The sequence below is a fragment of the Elephas maximus genome, chromosome 5 (assembly GCF_024166365.1).
Source record: "Elephas maximus indicus isolate mEleMax1 chromosome 5, mEleMax1 primary haplotype, whole genome shotgun sequence".
NCBI classification, from domain to species: Eukaryota; Metazoa; Chordata; class Mammalia; order Proboscidea; family Elephantidae; genus Elephas; species Elephas maximus.
In genome coordinates this window covers 81,195,921-81,214,164 of record NC_064823.1, presented here as the reverse complement: position 1 = coordinate 81,214,164, position 18,244 = coordinate 81,195,921, and the positions used below count along the sequence as shown (strand labels likewise).

Genomic DNA, 18,244 nt, shown 5'->3' with positions numbered 1-18,244 from the left:
ATACATGGATGGATTTATATCTGGGTTCTCAATTCTGTTCCATTGGTCTATGTGCCTGTTGTTGTACCAGTACCAGGCTGTTTTGACTACTGTAGCTGTATAATAGGTTCTGAAATCAGGTAGAGTGAGGCCTCCCACTTTCTTCTTCTTTTTCAGTAATGCTTTACTTATCCGGGGGTTCTTTCCCTTCCATATGAAATTAGTGATTTGTTTCTCTATCCCCTTAAAATATGACATTGGTATTTGGATTGGAAGTGCGTTATATGTATAGATGGCTTTTGGTAGAATAGACATTTTTACTATGTTAAGTCTTCCTATCCATGTGCAGAGTATGTTTTTCCACTTAAGTATGTCCTTTTGAATTTCTTGTAGCAGAGTTTTATAGTTTTCTTTGTATAGGTCTTTTACATCCTTGGTAAGATTTATTCCTAAGTATTTTATCTTCTTGGGGGCTACTGTGAATGGTATTGATTTGGTTATTTCCTCTTCGGTGTTCTTTTTGTTGATGTAGAGGAATCCAAGTGATTTTTGTATGTTTATTTTATAACCAGAGACTCTTCCAAACTCTTCTATTAGTTTCAGTAGTTTTCTGGAGGATTCCTTAGGGTTTTACATGTATACGATCATGTCATCTGCAAATAGTGATAGCTTTACTTCCTCCTTGCCAATCTGGATACCCTTTATCTCTTTGTCTAGCCTAATTGCCCTGGCTAGGACTTTAAGTACGATGTTGAATAAGAGCGGTGATAAAGGGCATCCTTGTCTGGTTCCTGTTCTCAAGGGAAATGCTTTCAGGTTCTCTCCATTTAGAGTGATATTGGCTGTTGGCTTTGCATAGATGCCCTTTATTATGTTGAGGAATTTTCCTTCAATTCCTATTTTGGTAAGAGTTTTTATCATAAGTCGGTGTTGAACTTTGTCAAATGCCTTTTCTGCATCTATTGATAAGATCATGTGGTTTTTATCTTTTGTTTTATTTATGGGATGGATTACATTAATGGTTTTTCTGATATTAAACCAGCCTTGCATACCTGGTATAAATCCCACTTGATCAGGGTGGATTATTTTTTCGATGTGTTGTTGGATTCTATTGGCTAGAATTTTGTTGAGGATTTTTGCATCTATGTTCATGAGGGATATAGGTCTATAATTTTCTTTTTTTGTAATGTCTTTACCTGGTTTTGGTATCAGGGAGATGGTAGCTTCATAGAATGAGTTGGGTAGTATTCCGTCTTTTTCTATGTTTTGAAATACCTTCAGTAGTAGTGGTGTTAAGTCTTCTCTGAAGGTTTGGTAGAACTCTGCAGTGAAGCCGTCTGGGCCAGGACTTTTTTTTGTTGGAAGTTTTTTGATTACCGTTTCAATCTCTTTTTTTGTTATGGGTCTATTTAGTTGTTCTACTTCTGAATGTGTTAGTTTAGGTAGGTAGTATTTTTCCAAGAATTTATCCATTTCTTCTAGGTTTTCAAATTTGTTAGAGTACAATTTTTCGTAGTAATCTGAAATGATTCTTTTAATTTCATTTGGCTCTGTTGTGATGTGGTCCTTCTCGTTTCTTATTCGGGTTATTTGTTTCCTTTCCTGTATTTCTTTAGTCAGTCTAGCCAATGGTTTATCAATTTTGTTAATTTTTTCAAAGAACCAGCTTTTGGCCTTGTTAATTCTTTCAGTTGTTTTTCTGTTCTCTAATTCATTTAGTTCAGCTCTAATTTTTATTATTTGTTTTCTTCTGGTGCCTGGTGGGTTCTTTTGTTGCTCACTTTCTATTTGTTCAAGTTGTCGGGACAGTTCTCTGATTTTGGCTCTTTCTTCTTTTTGTATGTGTGCATTTATCGATATAAATTGGCCTCTGAGCAGTGCTTTTGCTGTGTCCCAGAGGTTTTGATAGGAAGTATTTTCATTCTCGTTGCTTTCTAAGAATTTCCTTATTCCCTCCTTGATGTCTTCTATAACCCAGTCTTTTTTCAGGAGGGTATTGTTCATTTTCCAAGTATTTGATTTCTTTTCCCTAGTTTTTCTGTTATTGATTTCTAGCTTCATTGCCTTGTGGTCTGAGAAGATGCTTTGTAATATTTCGATGTTTTGGATTCTGCAAAGATTTGTTTTATGACCTAATATGTGGTCTATTCTAGAGAATGTTCCATGTGCACTAGAAAAAAAAGTATATTTTTCAGCAGTTGGGTGGAGAGTTCTGTATAAGTCAATGAGGTCAAGTTGGTTGATTGTTGTAAGTAGGTCTTCCGTGTCTCTGTTGAGCTTCTTACTGGATGTCCTGTCCTTCTCCGAAAGTGGTGTGTTGAAGTCTCCTACTATAAATGTGGAGGTGTCTATCTCACTTTTCAATTCTGTTAAAGTTTGATTTATGTATCTTGCAGCCCTGTCATTGGGTGCATAAATATTTAATACGGTTATGTCTTCCTGATCAATTGTCCCTTTTATCACTGTATAGTGTCCTTCTTTATCCTTTGTGGCGGATTTAAGTCTAAAGTCTATTTTGTCAGAAATTAATATTGCTACTCCTCTTCTTTTTTGCTTATTATTTGCTTGATATATTTTTTTCCATCCTTTGAGTTTTAGTTTGTTTGTGTCTCTAAGTCTAAGGTGTGTCTCTTGTAGGCAGCATATAGATGGATCGTGTTTCTTTATCCAGTCCGTGACTCTCTGTCTCTTTATTGGTACATTTAGTCCATTTACATTCAGCGTAATTATAGATAAATAAGTTTTTAGTGCTGTCATTTTGATGCCTTTTCATGTGAGTTGTTGGCCATTTCACTGTTCCATATACTTTTTTGTGCTGAGACGTTTTTCTTAGTAGATTGTGAGATCCTCATTTTCATAATGTTTAACTTTATGTTAGTTGAGTCGTTACGTTTTTCTTGGCTTTTTTCTTGAGTTATGGAATTGATATTCCTTTTTGAGGTTATCTTATTATTTACCCCTATTTTTCTAAGTAAAAACCTAACTTGTATCGTTCTATATCGCCTTGTATCACTCTCCATCTGGCAGTTCAATGCCTCCTGTATTTAGTCCCTCTTTTTGATTATTGTGATCGTTTATCTATTGGTTTCCATGATTCCCTGTTATGTGTATTATTTTGTTTATTTATTTATTTTTTAGAATTAATCGTAATTTGTTTGTTTTTGTGCTTTCCCTATTTGAGTTGCGTTGATATCAGGACGTTCTGTTTTGTGACCTTGTACTGTGCTGGTACCTGATATTATTGGTCATCAGGCCGAACCATCTCCTTTAGCATTTCTTGCAGTCTTGGTTTAGTTTTTGCAAATTCTCTAAACTTGTGTTTATCTGTAAATATCTTAATTTCTCCTTCATATTTCAGAGAGAGTTTTGCTGGTATATGATCCTTGGTTGGCAGTTTTTCTCCTTCAGTGCTCTGTATACGTCGTCCCATTCCCTTCTTGCCTGCATGGTTTCTGTTGAGTAGTCTGAACTTATTCTTATTGATTCTCCCTTGAAGAAAACCTTTCTTTTCTCCCTGGCTGCCTTTAAAATTTTCTGTTTGTCTTTGTTTTTGGCAAGTGTGATGATAATATGTCTTGGTGTTTTTCTTTTTGGATCAATCTTAAATGGGGTTCGATGAGCATCTTGGATGGATATCCTTTCGTCTTTCATGATGTCAGGGAAGTTTTGTGTCAGGAGTTCTTCAACTATTTTCTCTGTGTTTTCTGTCCCCCCTCCCTGTTCTGGGACTCCAATCACTCGCAAGTTATCCTTCTTGATAGAGTCCCACATGATTCTTAGGGTTTCTTCATTTTTTTTAATTCTTTTATCTGATTTTTTTTCAGCTATGTTGGTGTCGATTCCCTGGTCCTCCAGAAGTCCCAGTCTACATTCTAATTGCTCGAGTCTGCTCCTCTGACTTCCTATTGCGTTGTCAAATTCTGTAATTTTATTGTTAATCTTTTGGATTTCTACATGCTGTCTCTCTATGGATTCTTGCAACTTATTAATTTTTCCAGTATGTTCTTGAATAATCTTTTTGAGTTCTTCAACAGTTTTATCAGTGTGTTCCTTGGCTTTTTCTGCCGTTAGCCTAATTTCATTTGTGATGTCTTTAAGCATTCTGTAAATTAGTTTTTTATATTCTGTATCTGATAATTCCAGGATTGTATCTTCATATGGGAAAGATTCTGATTCTTTCGTTTGGGGGGTTGGAGAAGCTGTCATGGTCTGTTTCTTTATGTGGTTTGACATGGACTGCTGTCTCCGAGCCATCACTGGGAAACTAGTTTTTCCAGGTAATCAGCTAAAAAAAATGCAGTTAGATCCCTATCTGAATTCTCCCTCTGGCTTAGGGTATTCAGATGTTAATGGAGCCGCCTGGGGAGGGTGGGGGAGGGATCAGAGAGCTAGGAGTGTAGCACCTCAGAGTATAGAGCTGATCCCCGCTTTCACGCTCCGCCCCTGTCCGCCAAAATCCTGGCGGGACGGCTCCCCGGCTGGAATGCTGCTCTCCCCACTCCAAGACCCGTCACTTCCTCTCGGGGACTTCTCCCTCCGGCGTGCCGCTCCGTTCGCGCGAACTGGGTGGGCATCACCCTCACGAACAGCTGGGCCTGCCCCCGGGGTCTATTCAGGGGAACGCGCTCACGCCCCGCCCGTGCTCATCAAAATCCCAGCGGAACGGCTCCCCGGCTGGGACGCTGCTCTCCCCACTCCGATACCTGTCACTTCCTCCCGGGGACTTCTCCCTCCGGTGTACCGCACCGCTCCCGCGAACTGGGTGGGCGTCGCCCTCACGAACAGCTGGGCCCGTCCCCGGGGTCTATTCACGGGAACGCTCTCACGCCCCGCCCGCTCTCGCCAAAATCCCAGCGGGACGGCTCGCCGGCTGGGACGCTGCTCTCCCCGCTCCGAGACCAGTCACTTCCTCCCGGGGACTTCTCCCTCCGGTGCGCCACACTGCTCGCGCAAACTAGGTGGACGTCACCCGCACGAACGGCTGGGCCCGTCCCCGGGGTCGCCTTAGGGAAATATAGCTGATCCCCACGCTCGCGCAACGCCCGCTTCGTGCCAAACTCCCGGCGGGACGGCTCCCCGGCTGGGACGCTGCTTTCCCTGCTCCAAGATCAGTCACCGCCTCCTGGGTGCTTCTCCCACTGCCTGCGCCGCTACGCCGCCCGCGCCAACCAGCTAGGCTCTCTCCCGGGGTGAGTTCGGGGGGTAGGGCTGGGCCCCTTGTCTGTGCCGTCTGCCCCCCTGGGCTCTGCCCCGGCCCGGGCTCCGAAGGTCACCTGCCTGGTACGCTGGCTCCTGGTTCTGAAAACGATCGCTGTCTGCCCGTATTTGTTCGTTCTCCATCTCTAAGTCTGTGTTTGTTGTTCAGAGTTCGTAGATTGTTACGGTTGTGATCGATTCACTTGTTTTTCCGAGTCTTTGTTGCAAGAGGGATTCGCGGTAGCGTCCACCTAGTCCGCCATCTTGGCCCCGCCTCTCCGTTATTTATTAATTCTTATGACTGTGGAAAAAATTCCAGGGTAAAATGAGGTCTTCAGGTAATGTTATTGAGGCCTTATCTGCAACCCTTTCTCTGTTGGCTTCATTTTCAGATAGGATTCTCCATGGGACCAAAAGGGTAAATGTTGGCATCCCTAAGCCAGTATCCTCCTTACAGCTTAAGATTTTAGAAGAAGATTTTTTTCTGAGAGTGGTCTAATTACTAGGCCTGGATCACCTGCTTATTTTGGGGGCTGAAAATGCAGAATCAGTTCTGCCTAAACCACACGGACAAGAGAGGTAGTGTCCTCAAAGGAAAGGGGGTGATACTTGTCAGTGTGTATTTATTTATCACTTACAGTATTTTTCACATAACTAAACACTCATTGCCATCAAGTCGGTTCTGACTTATAGTGACCCTATAAAACAAAGTCAAACTGCCCTGTAGAGTTTCCGAGGAGTGGCTGGTGGATTTTAATTGCTGACCTTTTGGTTAGCAGCCCAGCTCTTTACCACTGCGATTCTCCCAAGAGTCTGAAGGGGTTGAAGAGCTATAGCTAAGAATGTTGTTCAGAACCAGGACAGTTACCCAGTTCTTCAGTTTCACACTCATTGTTCATTCCTCTGCACCACAGTGTTCAATGTGAGTTACAGGCACAAGTCTACTCATACACCTCATCCACTAACATTTACTCTTTCATACAATTATGTACAACTGAGTAAAGTTATTAATAGCAACAAAGTATACTTCCTATGTAAAAACATATCCAAAGTTAGTTATAAATAAGGAAAGGTTCTTGGCTGGTGATAAAAGAGTGGGGGAAATTAATGTGAGAGAAAATTATATACACCAAATATCTCATTTCAGGAGTATTAATTTCCTTTCTTTTTAAAGGTGAAGGCTGAAATATTAGACATGGCAGATAATGCATTTGATGATGAATACCTGGAATGCACTGACAGGATGGAGATCAAATATGTTCCCCAACTACTCAAGGAGGAAATGGCAAGCCATCAGCTCTTGGAGACTGTGTGGGAAAATGCAAAAGCCAAATGGGAAGCTCAGAAGACTCAGCTCTTTCTCCCTATGAATTTTAAGGATAACCATGGAATAGCCCTGACGGCGTATATTTCTCAAGCTCAAGAGCAAACTCCCTTTTATCACACGTTCAATGAAGCTGTAAAGATGGCTGGCCAATCTCGAGAAGATTATATCTATAGTTTCCAGTTCAAAGCTTTTCATTTTTACCTGACAAGAGCCCTGCAGCTGCTGAGACAACCTTGTGAGGATACCTACAAAAATGTGGTGTATAGTACAAGCCAGGGTACTTCATTTCTGTTTGGAGGACTAAACCAAGCCAGGTTTGGCCGTTTCACCTTGGCGTATTCAGCTGTACCTGAGGCTGTGAATGACCAGCATAGCCTGCTAACCATCAACACATGCTTTGGAGTTTCCATTGAAATTTTTTTGGATAAAGAAAATGAAAGAATTGTTTTAATACCTCTGAATGAGGTATTTCACATTTCACAGGAAGAGGCTGGCAATAGCCTTATCCTTCAAAGCACAAACAAGACCTGCAGCCATTATGAGTGTGCATTTCTAGGTGGTAAGTGTCTCTGTTCTCTTCATGCTTATTTGGGAGTGAAGGGATGGGATTCGTAGGCACAGAGGGTGCAGTCAGGTAAGGAGAGTGAGAGATATTTGAAAGGACTAATAACATTGGTGGTTTCCAGTCTTACTCCTTTCACATTGCCAGTTTCTTTTTCACTAATTTCGTTTTATCAAAATAATGCATTTACAGAGTAAAAAAATAGTACTGTAAAACCAAAACCAAACCAGTTGCTGTCAAGTCGACTCCAACTCATGAAGCCCCAATGTGTGTCACATAGAACTGTGCTCCACAGAGTTTTCAAAGGCTGATGTTTTTTTTAATTGTGCTTTACATAAAGGTTTACAGAGCAAATTAGTTTCTTATTAAACAATTAATACACATATTGTTTTGTGACACTGGTTGCGAACCCCATGACATGTCAATGCTTTCACCTTCTGTACCTTGGTTTCCCCATAACCAGCTTTCTTCTCCCCCCGCTGCCTTCTTGCCTTTGTCCCTGGGTTGATGTACCCATTTAGTGTTGTTTCGTTTTATGGGCCTGTCTAAACTGTGGCAGAAGGGTGAACCTCAGAGTGACTTCAGTACTGAGCTAAAGTGGTGTCTAGGGGCCATATTCTTGGGGTTTCTCCAGCCTGTCAGATCAGTAAGTCTGGTCTTTTTTTGTGAGTTAGAATTTTGTTCTACATTTATGTCCAGCTCTGTCTGGAACCCTGTATTGTGATCCCTGTCAGAGCAGTTGGTGGTGGTAACCAGGCACCATCTGGTTGTTCTGGGCTCAGTCTGGTGGACACTGTGTTAGTTGTGGTCCATTCGTCTTTTGAACTAGTCATTCCCTTGTGTCTTTGCTTTTCTTGATTCCCCTTTGCTCCAGCTGGGATGGGAACAGTAGGTGTATCTTAGATGACAGCTCACAGGCTTTTAAGACCCCAGATGCTACTCACCACAGTCAGATGTAGAACAGCTTCTTTATAAACTGTGTTATGCCAATTGAGCTAGATGTCCCCTGAGACCATGGGCCCCAGCCTTCAGCTCAGTAATTTGGTCCCTCAGGGAGTTTGGCTGTGTCTATGAGGCCTCCATGACCTTACCTTGGACAAGTTGTGCTGGTTTCCCCAGTATTCTGTACTCTTACCCTTCACCAAAGTTACCACTTATCTATTGTCTGTTTAGTGTTTTTTCCTCCCCACCCCTCCCCTCCCTTGTAACCACCAAAAGTTGTTTCTTTTTGTGTATAAACCTTTTCATGAGTTTATGTAGTAGTGGCCTCATACAGTATTTGTCCTTCTGTAATTGACTAATTTCACTCAGCATAATGCCTCCAGATTCATCCATGTTGTGAGATGTTTCGCAGATTCATCTTTGTTCTTTATTGTTGTGTAATGTTCCATTGTATGTATGTACTGTAGTTTGTTTATTCATTCATCTGTTGATGGGCAGTTAGGTTGTTTCCATCTTTTTGTTATTGTGACTAATGCTGCAGTGAACATGGGTGTGCATATGTCTGTTCATGTGACGGCTCTTATTTCTCTAGGGTATATTCCTAGGAGTGAGATTGCTGGATTGTATGGTATTCCTATTTCTAGGTTTTTAAGTAAGTGCAATATCGTTTTCTAAAATGGTTGTATCATTTTGCATTCCCACCAGCAGAGCATAAGAGTTCCAGTCTCCCCACAGCCTCTCCAACATTTGTTATTTCCTGTTTTTTTGATTTGTGCCAGTAATGCCGGGGTGAGATGATATCTCATTATGGTTTTGATTTGCATTTCACTAATGGCTAGTGATCACGAGCGTTTTCTCATGTGTCTTAGCCACTTGAATGTCTTCTTTGGTGAAGTGTCTGTTTGTTTCCTTTGCCCATTTTTAAAATGGATTATTTGTCTTTTTGTTGTAGAGGTGTTAGATTTTCCTGTAGATTTTAGTGATTAGACCTTTGTTGGATTTGTCATAGTCAAAAATTTTTTCCCAGTCTGTAGGTTCTTTTTTTACTTTTTTGGTGAAGTCTTCTGATGAGCATAAGTGTTTAATTTTTAGAAGCGCCCACTTATCTAGCTTATCTTCTGATGCTTGTGTATTGGTAGTTATGGTTTGTATCCTGTTAATGTGGTATATTAGGGCCTCTATTTTTTCTTCTATGATCTTTATAGTTTTTGGTTTTATATTTATATTTTTAATTAGTTTTTGTGTATGGTGTGAGGTATGGGTCCTGTTTCATTTTTTTTTGCAGATGGACATCCAGTTTTGCCAGCACTATTTGTTAAAAAGACTGTTTTTTCCCCACGTGATGGACTTTGGGACCTTGTTGAAGATCAGGTGTCTGTAGGTAAATGAATCTACATCTGGGCTCTCAATTCTGTTCCATTGATCAATGTATCTATTGTCGTACCAGTACCGGGCTTTTTTGACTACCATAGCTTTGCAGTAGGCTCTGAGGTCAAATAGTGCGAGTCCTCCTACTTTATTCTTCTTCAGTGGTGCTTTACTATCCGGGGCTTCTTCCCTTTCTGTATAAAGTTAAGAATTAGTTTTTCCATCTCATTAAAGAATACCATTGGTATTTGGATCGGGTTGCATAGTATTTGTGAATTGCTTTGGGTAGAGTTATCATATTCACAATGTTAAGTCTATCTATCCATGAGCATGGTATGTTTTTCCATTTATGCAGGTCTCTTGTGGTTTCTTGCAGAAGTATTTTGTAGCTGTCTTTGTATAGGTCTTTTACATCCTTGGTTAGATTTATTCCTAGGTATTTTACTCTTTTTTTAGGGGCTATTATAAATGGTATTGTTTTCCTGATATCCTTTTCATCATTCTGTTTGTTGGTGTATAGGAATCCAACTGATTTTTGTATGTTTTTCTTATATCCTGTTACTCTGCTGAATCTTTCTATTAGTTTCAGTAGGTTTTTCATGGAGTCTTTTGTGTTTTCTGTATATAGTATCATATCATCTGCAGATAGGGACAGCTTTACTTCTTCATTACCAGTTTGCATGCCCTTTGTTTATTTTTCTTTTTTTATTTGTCTAAATAGGACAGTGTTATATACCAGTGGTTATAAAGGGCATCCTTGTCTTGTTCTGTTCTCAAAGGGAATGTTTTCAGTTTCTATCCTTTAATAATGATGCTGGCTGTTGGTTTTCTATAGATGCCCTTTATTATGTTGAGGAGTTTCCCTTCTATACCTATTTTATTAAGAGTGTTTATCAGGAATGGGTGTTGGACTTTGTCGAATGTCTTTTCTGAATCGATTGAGATGATTATGGTATTCTTTTATTTGTGTGGTGGATTACATTGATTGATTTTCTAATGTTGAACCATCCTTGTATACCTGGTATGAATCCCCATTGGTCACGGTGTATTATTTTTTTAATATGATGCTGAATTCTCTTGGTTAGAATTTTGCTGAGAATTTGCATACATATTCACAAGAGATATTGGTCTGTAATTTTCTGTTTTTTTGTGGTGTCTTTGCCTGGTTTCGGTATCAGGATTATGCTGGCTTCATAGAATGAATTTGGTAGTATCCCTTCATTTTCTGTGTTCTGAAATAGTTTGAGTAGTACTGGTGTAAGCTCGTCTCTGAATGTTTGGTAGAATTCTCCAGTGAAGCAATCTGGGCCAGGGCTTTTTTTTGTTGGGAGTTTTTTTTTTTTTTTTTTTTTTTAACCTTTTCAATCTCTTCTCTTGTTAATGGGTCTGTTCAGATTTTCAACTTCAGTTTGTGTTAGTTTGGGTAGGTAGTGTGTTTCTAGAAATTTGTACATTTCCTCTAGGATTTCAAATTTGTTGGGGTATAGTTTTTCATAGTAGTCTGCTATGATCCTTTTTATTTCTGTTGGGTCTGTTGTTAATGTCCCCCATTTCATTTCTTATTTGGGTTATGTGCATCCTCTCCTGTTTTTTCTTTTGTCAGTTTGGTCAGTGATTTGTTGATTTTGTTGATCTTTTGAAAGAACCAGCTTTTGATTCTTTTTATTGTTTTTCTATTCTTTATTTTATTCTATTGTTTTTCTAGTCTCTGTCTCATTTATTTCTGCTCTGATTTTTATTATTTCCTTTCTTCTGGTGGCTGTGAGCTTCTTTTGCAGTTTTCTTTCTATTCTAGCTGTGTAGCTAATGTTTTGATTTTGTCCCATTCTTCTTTTTTGATGTATGTATCGATTGCTATAAATTGACCTCTGAGCACTGCCTTTGCTGTGTCCCATAGGTTTTGGTATGATATGTTTTCATTCTCATTTGATTCTGGGAATTTTTTTATTCCATCTCTGATTTCTTCTGTTACCCAGTGGATTTTTAGCAGGGTGTTATTCAGTTTCCATATACTTGATTTTTTTTTCTTGCTGTTCCTGTTATTAATTTCTGTTTCGATGACGTTGTGATCAGAGAAGACACTTTGTATTATCTCAGTGTTTTGGATTTTGTTGAGGGTTACTTTGTGACCTTAGGTGTGGTCTCTTCTGGAAAACGTTGCATGTGTGTTGGAAGAGAATGTGCGATTTGCTGCTGTTGGGTGGACAGTTCTATATATTTCTGTGAGATCAAGTTGGTTGATTGTGGCCTTTAGATCTTCTGCGTCTTTTCTTTCTAGATGTCTGTCCTTTACCAAGAGTGGTGTGTTGAAGACTCCTACTATTCTTGTGGAACTGTCAGTTTCTGTTTTCAGTGCTGAGTTTGTTTTATGTATTTTTGAGCCCTGTCATTGGGTGCGTAGATGTGTTATGATTATGTCTTCATGATGGGTCGTCCCTTTAATCATTATATAGTGCCTTTTTTTTGTCTTTTATGATGGATTTTGTTGTAAAGTCTGTTTTATCTGAGATTAATATTGACACTAATGATGTTTTTTGGTAGCTGTTTGATGTATTTTTTCATCCTTTGATTTTTAATAAATTTATGTCTTTGTTTCTAAAGTGTGTCCTTGTAGACAGCACATTGATGGGTTCTGTTTTTTTTTTTTTTTTTTTTTATCCATTCCATCACTCTCTGTCTCTTTATGGATGCATTTAGGCCATTTATGTTCAGTGTGATTGTTGATAGGCGTGAGTTTATTGCTGTCATTTTGTAGTGCTTTTTTTGTGGTGCTGACGTTTTCATTGTTCCTCTTACTCTCCTGTGTTGAATTCCTTTTGTTTGTGGGTTTTTTTCCCCCCATTTCTTTCATTTTTGTAGATTTTATGTTTCTGAGACTTTGTTTTTCTTTATTTTGATGAGTAGGTTTGTTCTCTTTCTTTGAGGTTACCTTGAAATACACCCCTGTCTTCCTAAGTTTAAAGCAACCCTTTATTACTTGGTATCTCCTTGCCTTCCCCTCCATTCGAAAGTTCTATACCTACACTGTTTATTTTCTCTTTTATTGTTCTGATGGTGCCATCCTTTACAGATTAACATCTCTGGTTCCCTGTTGTAAATCTTTTAATTTTGTTTTATCCTTGAGAGTTCGTTACCTAGGTTGGTATCTGGCTGATGTGGTCTCGTGTTCTAGATTTAGGCTGTTGTCTGATGTTGTTGGTTCTCTAACCAAAGGACTCCCTTTAATAATTCTTGTAAGTTTGGTTTGCTTTTTACGTGTTCCCTTAATACCTGTTTATGTGGAAATGTCCTAATTTTGCCATCATATTTGAGTGAGAGTTTTGCAGGATATATTATTCTTGGTTGGCAATTTTCTTCTTTCAAGGTTTTATATATGTCATCTTATTGTCTTCTTGCCTGCATGGCTTCTGTCAAGTAATCAGAGCTTAGTCTTATTGTTTCCCTGCTGTATGTGGCTTTTTGTTTTCCTTGAGCAGCTCTCAGGATTGTTTCTTTGTCCTTGGTTTTAGCTATGTCTTGGTGATTTTCTTTTTGGGTCTATCCAGTATGGGGTTCAGGGAGCTTCTTGGATGGTCAGCTTTTCATCTTTCATGATATTATGGAAGTTTTCCATCAGCAATTCTTCAGTGATTCTCTCTGGTTTTCATTTTCTCCCCCTGTTCTGGAACTCCAATCACTCACAGATTTTTGCTTTTGATTGTGTCCCACATCATTCTCAGGTTTTCTTCATTTTTCTTTGTTCTTTTGTCTGATTTTTCCTCAAAGTGGTATCTAAGGATTTGTCTTCAATTTCTTTTCTTTATTTTATTGTACTTTAGATGAAGATTTACAGAACAAACTAGTTTCTGTTCAAACAGTTAGTACATACATTGTTCTGTGATATTGGTTAACAACCCCACAGCATGTCAACACTCTCCCATCTTACCCTGGGTTTCCTGTTCCCTCCTGCCTTCCAGTCTCTGCCCCAGGGCTGGTGTGCCCCTTTAGTCTTGTTTTATGCCATGAGCCTGTTCAATCTATAGTTGAAGAGTGAACCTCAGGAGTGACCTCATTACTGAGCTGAAATGGTGTCCAGAGGCCATACTCTCAGGGTTTTTCCAGTCTCTGTCAGACCAGCAAGTCTGGTCTTTTTGAGTTAGAATTTCGTTCTACATTTTTCTCCAGCTCTGTCTAGGACCCTCTATTGTGATCCCTGTCAGAGCAGTTAGTGGTGGTAGCTGGGCACCATCTAGTTTTACTGGACTTAGTTTGGTGGAGGCCGTGGTAGATATGGTCCATTAGTCTTTTGGACTAATCTTTCCCTTGTATCTTTAGTTATTTTCATTCTTTCTTGCACCCAAAGGGGTGAGACCAGTGGAGTATCCTAGATGGCTGCTCATAGGCTTTTAAGACCCCAGATGCTACTCGCCAAAGTAGAATGTAGAACATATTCTTCATAAACTATGTTATGCCAGTTGAGCTAGATGTTCCCTGAGATCATGGCCCCCACAGCCCTCAGCCCAGCAATTCAGTCCCTCAGGAAGTTTGAATGTGTCTATGGAGCTACCATGACCTTGCTTTGTATAGGTTGTGCTGGCTTCCCCAGTAGGATTTGTCTTCAATTTTACTGACCCTGTCTTCCATTGTTTCCAACTTGCTCCTCAAACCTGCTTTGACACTGTCCATTTCTGAAACCTTGTTTATCTTTTAGATTTCTAACTGCCATTTTTGTATGATTTCTAGTTGTGTGTTTATTTTGACATTCTGTCCCTGTATTATTTTCCTGAATTCTTCCATTGTTTTGTCTGTCTTTTCCATGATTTTGTCTGTCTTTTCCATGATTGTGTCTATTTTTTCCTTATTTTTATCTGCTTTTTCCTTCCATCTCTTGGATAGCCCTGGATATTAGAGTTTTGAATTTCCTATCAGGTAATTCCAGTGCCTTTTCTTCTACTGGAAGATCATCTGGTGTTTTTATTTTGGACACCTACTAGAACCATCCTATCTTTTTTTTTTTAAGTATGTTTTGATATCTGCTGTCTTTGGGGCCTTCAGTAATTATTTTCTTCATTTATTGTTTGTAGATTTGTTTCGTGTTGATTTTTTGTTTTATTTGGTTACGTCTGGGCAGGCGGGCTGGGCATTCTTTATATTGTTTGCCTGTCTGTGGGCACAGTACTTCTCACCACTTGCCCAATGGGCAGGGACAGTCACTCAGCTATGGTGCAGTAGGGCAGGTCCAGCAGAGGGGGTGGGATAGGGATGGGTCATTCATGGCATGTACTGGAGCAAACAGGGCAGAGCCATGAGGCAGTGCAGGGCAAGGTCTGGTGGTCCATGCCTGTGCCACTCTGGGGTGCAATGCTCAGCATGTGGTGCAGATAGGCAGGAGAGAAGGGGGAGGATGTGATGTGTGGGGAAAAAAGAGAGAGAAGCAGAAGCCCCCAAAGTTAAAAAGGTATTGGGGGAGCCTACCGCTGGAGTGACGCAAACCTAGGGAAGCCATGTGCTGGTGGCTTTCTAGCCAGGTGGTGTGACACAGCCTATCAAGAAGGGGCAGAGTCAGCACATACGGCTGTGTGGTTGGGAGAAAGGAAAAGAAGGACGGGAGAGAGAGATAAAAAACTGGAAGACAAAAAGAGAAAGGAATACGTGGCCAGGTGAAGGGAAAGGAAGGAAGGTAGAGAGAGACAAGAAACTGAAAAAAAAAAGGAAAGAAAGATAGAAATACCCCCAAGAGAGCCCACCAAAAGCCACTCCCCAGCCATTTAGTACTGCACAGCCCATCAAGAAGGAGAAGAGATGTCACGCAGTGCCAGGTGTTCGGGACAAAGGAAAGGAAAGAAGGTAGAGAGAGACAAGAAACCAAGCAAAGAAAAAAAATGACCCAAGGGAGCCCACTGGCATGGTGGCACGGGTTCCCCAGCTGAACAGCACTGCACAGCCCATCTAGAAGGAGTGGAGATGGCACACAGGGCCAGGTATTCTGGAGAAAGGAAAGGAAGGGAGGCAGAGAGAAATAAGAAACTGAGAAACAAAGGAAAAGCATTGCCCCCAGCGAGTCCACCAGCATGGCAGCGCATACTGGGGACGGGGCTACCCAGTCGAGCAGCACTGCACAGCCTGTCAAGAAGGGGTGGAGATGGCACATGACACCAGGTGTTTGGGAGAAAGGAAAGGAGGAAGGTGTGAGAGAGAGAAGAAACCAAAAAAGCAGCAACAACAATGAAAAAATGGCACTGAAGGAGCCAGCTAGTGAGGTCAAGGTAAATCTAAGTAGCAAGGATCCAGTGCCTCCCCAGCCGAGGGACCATGGCCCACTGGAATGCGATGGAGGCCATACAAAGGAAAGAAGGATGGGAAGTGGGAAAGCATGTATCCCTGGTTGCCAGGTGCTATGTCTCCTGCTGGGAGCCGTGTGAAGCAACCTCCCCATATTCCCTGTCCACTGTTCTTGGTGGCTGAAGGAGTCCAAGATGGTGAATCTGTGCCACCTTGGTTGATAGGGAACTTCCATTCTGTAGCTCTCCTTGTTCTCTGTTCTGTCAGTTTCTTATGCCATTCTGTGATTGGTTGAGTTCTTTATCCTTTCATTTGATGCTTAGGGTTCCAGGAGTGAAGTTTGTATCTGTTTTACTTAGTTTTTCGGGTGTTTGCTGTGGAGGGGTGGCATGATGCTTCTGTCTATAGCACCATGTTGGCTCCGCCTCCTTGGATTATCTTTTTCTAACATCAGCAGTTTCTAACCACAGACTCTTCCTTTAGCAGAGTTGTTGTTGTTAGGTGCTGTCGAGTCGATTCTGACTCATAGTGACTCTATGTACAACAGAATGAAACATTGCCTGGCCCTGCGCCATCCTGACAGTTGTTTTTGTGCTTGAGCCCATTGTTGCAGCCACTGTGTCAGTCGATCTTGTTGAGGGTCTACCTCTTTTTTCGGTAACCCTCTTTTACGAAGCATGATGACCTTCTCCAGGGACTGATCCCTCCTGATAGCACAGTAGGGTAGGTAAAACCACATTTATCTAGATTAGGGTACATGGAAAATTTCACAGAAGTGAAACCTACATTGTATGACAGAAACTACATTTAGAAATCTAAGATGGCATTGCTTAGGACAAGAAAGATTTTGGCACAGACCCCAGCTAGAAGTCTCAGTCACACCAAGAGTTTTAGCTTTGGAGTGTTCTACCTCAGTCCCAAATATCCTGAAATGTTGTAATGATGTGCCTTTGTGTATGTGAGTAAAGGGTTAAGAAAACCCTTTGTCCTTCCTCCTGAGAAAGACAGCCTCCTGTTGAATTTCTTCCAGCACTATTTCTTCGTAATTGACTAAAGGTGGGATGACAGCTGTGCAACACTGCCTATGGTAAACATAACCCCTGACTGGCAAAGTGCATCTGAGCTGGGAGGATTGTGAATGAATTATACATACCTGAGGGGAGACCATAACTCCGAGTTACCCTGAATTGATATGACTTATACTCAGGTGTTCGTCCTCTTGGATTGCTGAGGGTATACACATGGACTGGTACAAGAGTACTGGTCTATATATGTGGCAGGCATGAGACTACTAAGTCATGTGGCTCCTGTACCCACCTGTGTAATCTTATTTCCTTATTCCTGAGCTGTCATTTGGGGAGCTAAAGAACAACCCTGGACTGCTGTGAAAACATATGCTGAAAGGACGTTTCTAATGCTGCCCTGTCCCTAAACAGTATACTAAGCCTTGCATTCATCTTCAGAAGTAAAATGAAGAGGGGGTGAGCTTTTTGGGTCTTGTGAGTGTGGTTTCTGTTGAATACAAACCATGGCTGCTGGTCACGCAAAGTGATTATTGTGATGGGGCCTCAGAAATGAGGTAGACGTTCAGACCCTTGACTCAAGGTGGCTAAGGCACTAATGAGATAAAAAGGATGAGTAGGGAAGTGCTGTTGAGAGATCGACACCTGGGTGGGAACTAATCAATTTATGACTTGATGGCAGAAACTATGTGGCACGGGAACTGGACTAGAGTGAGGCCTCCTGGAGACCAGTGAGGTATTTGGGGTGCAAGATTTAAGGAGGCTCTTACTCTCAGGGTCTTAACACTTGTCACACCCTGTTCTTGCATAATCCTGAGAGTGCTTCCTTAAAATTTGCATCATAGACACTTCACTTAGGAGCCTTGGTGGTACAGTGGTTAAGCGCTTAGCTGCGAACTAAAAGGTCAGCAGTTTAAACCTACCCAGCGGGTCTCCAGGGGAAAGACCTGGCAATCTGCTCCCATAAAAATGGCAGCCAAGAAAACCCTACGAGGCAGTTTCTACTCTGTCTTACAGGGTCACCATGAGTCAGAATCGACTCGACGGCACACAACAAAAACAACAGGCATTTCACTTGCCTCCCTCTTGATCCAGCCATGCGTAGTAGTGTGTGAATGGGACTAATGATTCTCCTTAAAGGGGCAGATTAGGGCTGGAGTGAGCAAATTTGTGCCAAGGGAAAAACTGCCCGTTCTCCTCACCAGCCACACATTGCAGCTTACCCAAAACCGAACTGGCTGGAGCTGGCTCATAGGAGCTGATGTTCGTGGGAGCTGATGCCTCTGTCAGTGATGTCACGTCAGTAGCTTGAAATTGGCCGTGGTTGAGAATATTTATACCATGGTTATAAGCAAACACTACAAATGAGGGCTTTTAATTTAATTTTGTCAGGAGAGCCTGTTAAACTTTACCAGCACATCACCACCAGAATCCCAGTGCAGTTGGACTGTCTAAAATGATACTGCTTTGATGCTCCCGATGCATTAGGCCAAATGCCATTTGTCGAGTCATTCTGGCTGCAGTGGCTACTGCAGTGGCCAAATTAAGCTCTCGTGTTCGCTTGATGGGCACAGGAGCCCACAGGCT

At 41.2% G+C, this 18,244-nt stretch overlaps 1 protein-coding gene across 1 annotated transcript in view; it reads left to right on the top strand.

Moving 5' to 3' along the window:
• The window catches only part of ART3 (ADP-ribosyltransferase 3 (inactive)), a 90,482-nt gene that overhangs the window by 52,512 nt on the left and 19,726 nt on the right, over positions 1–18,244 (top strand). Inside the window, exon 3 of the mRNA XM_049885979.1 lies at positions 6,350–7,061. Coding sequence (XP_049741936.1) covers positions 6,350–7,061 — 712 coding nt within the window. The remainder of the gene's footprint in view (positions 1–6,349; positions 7,062–18,244) is intronic.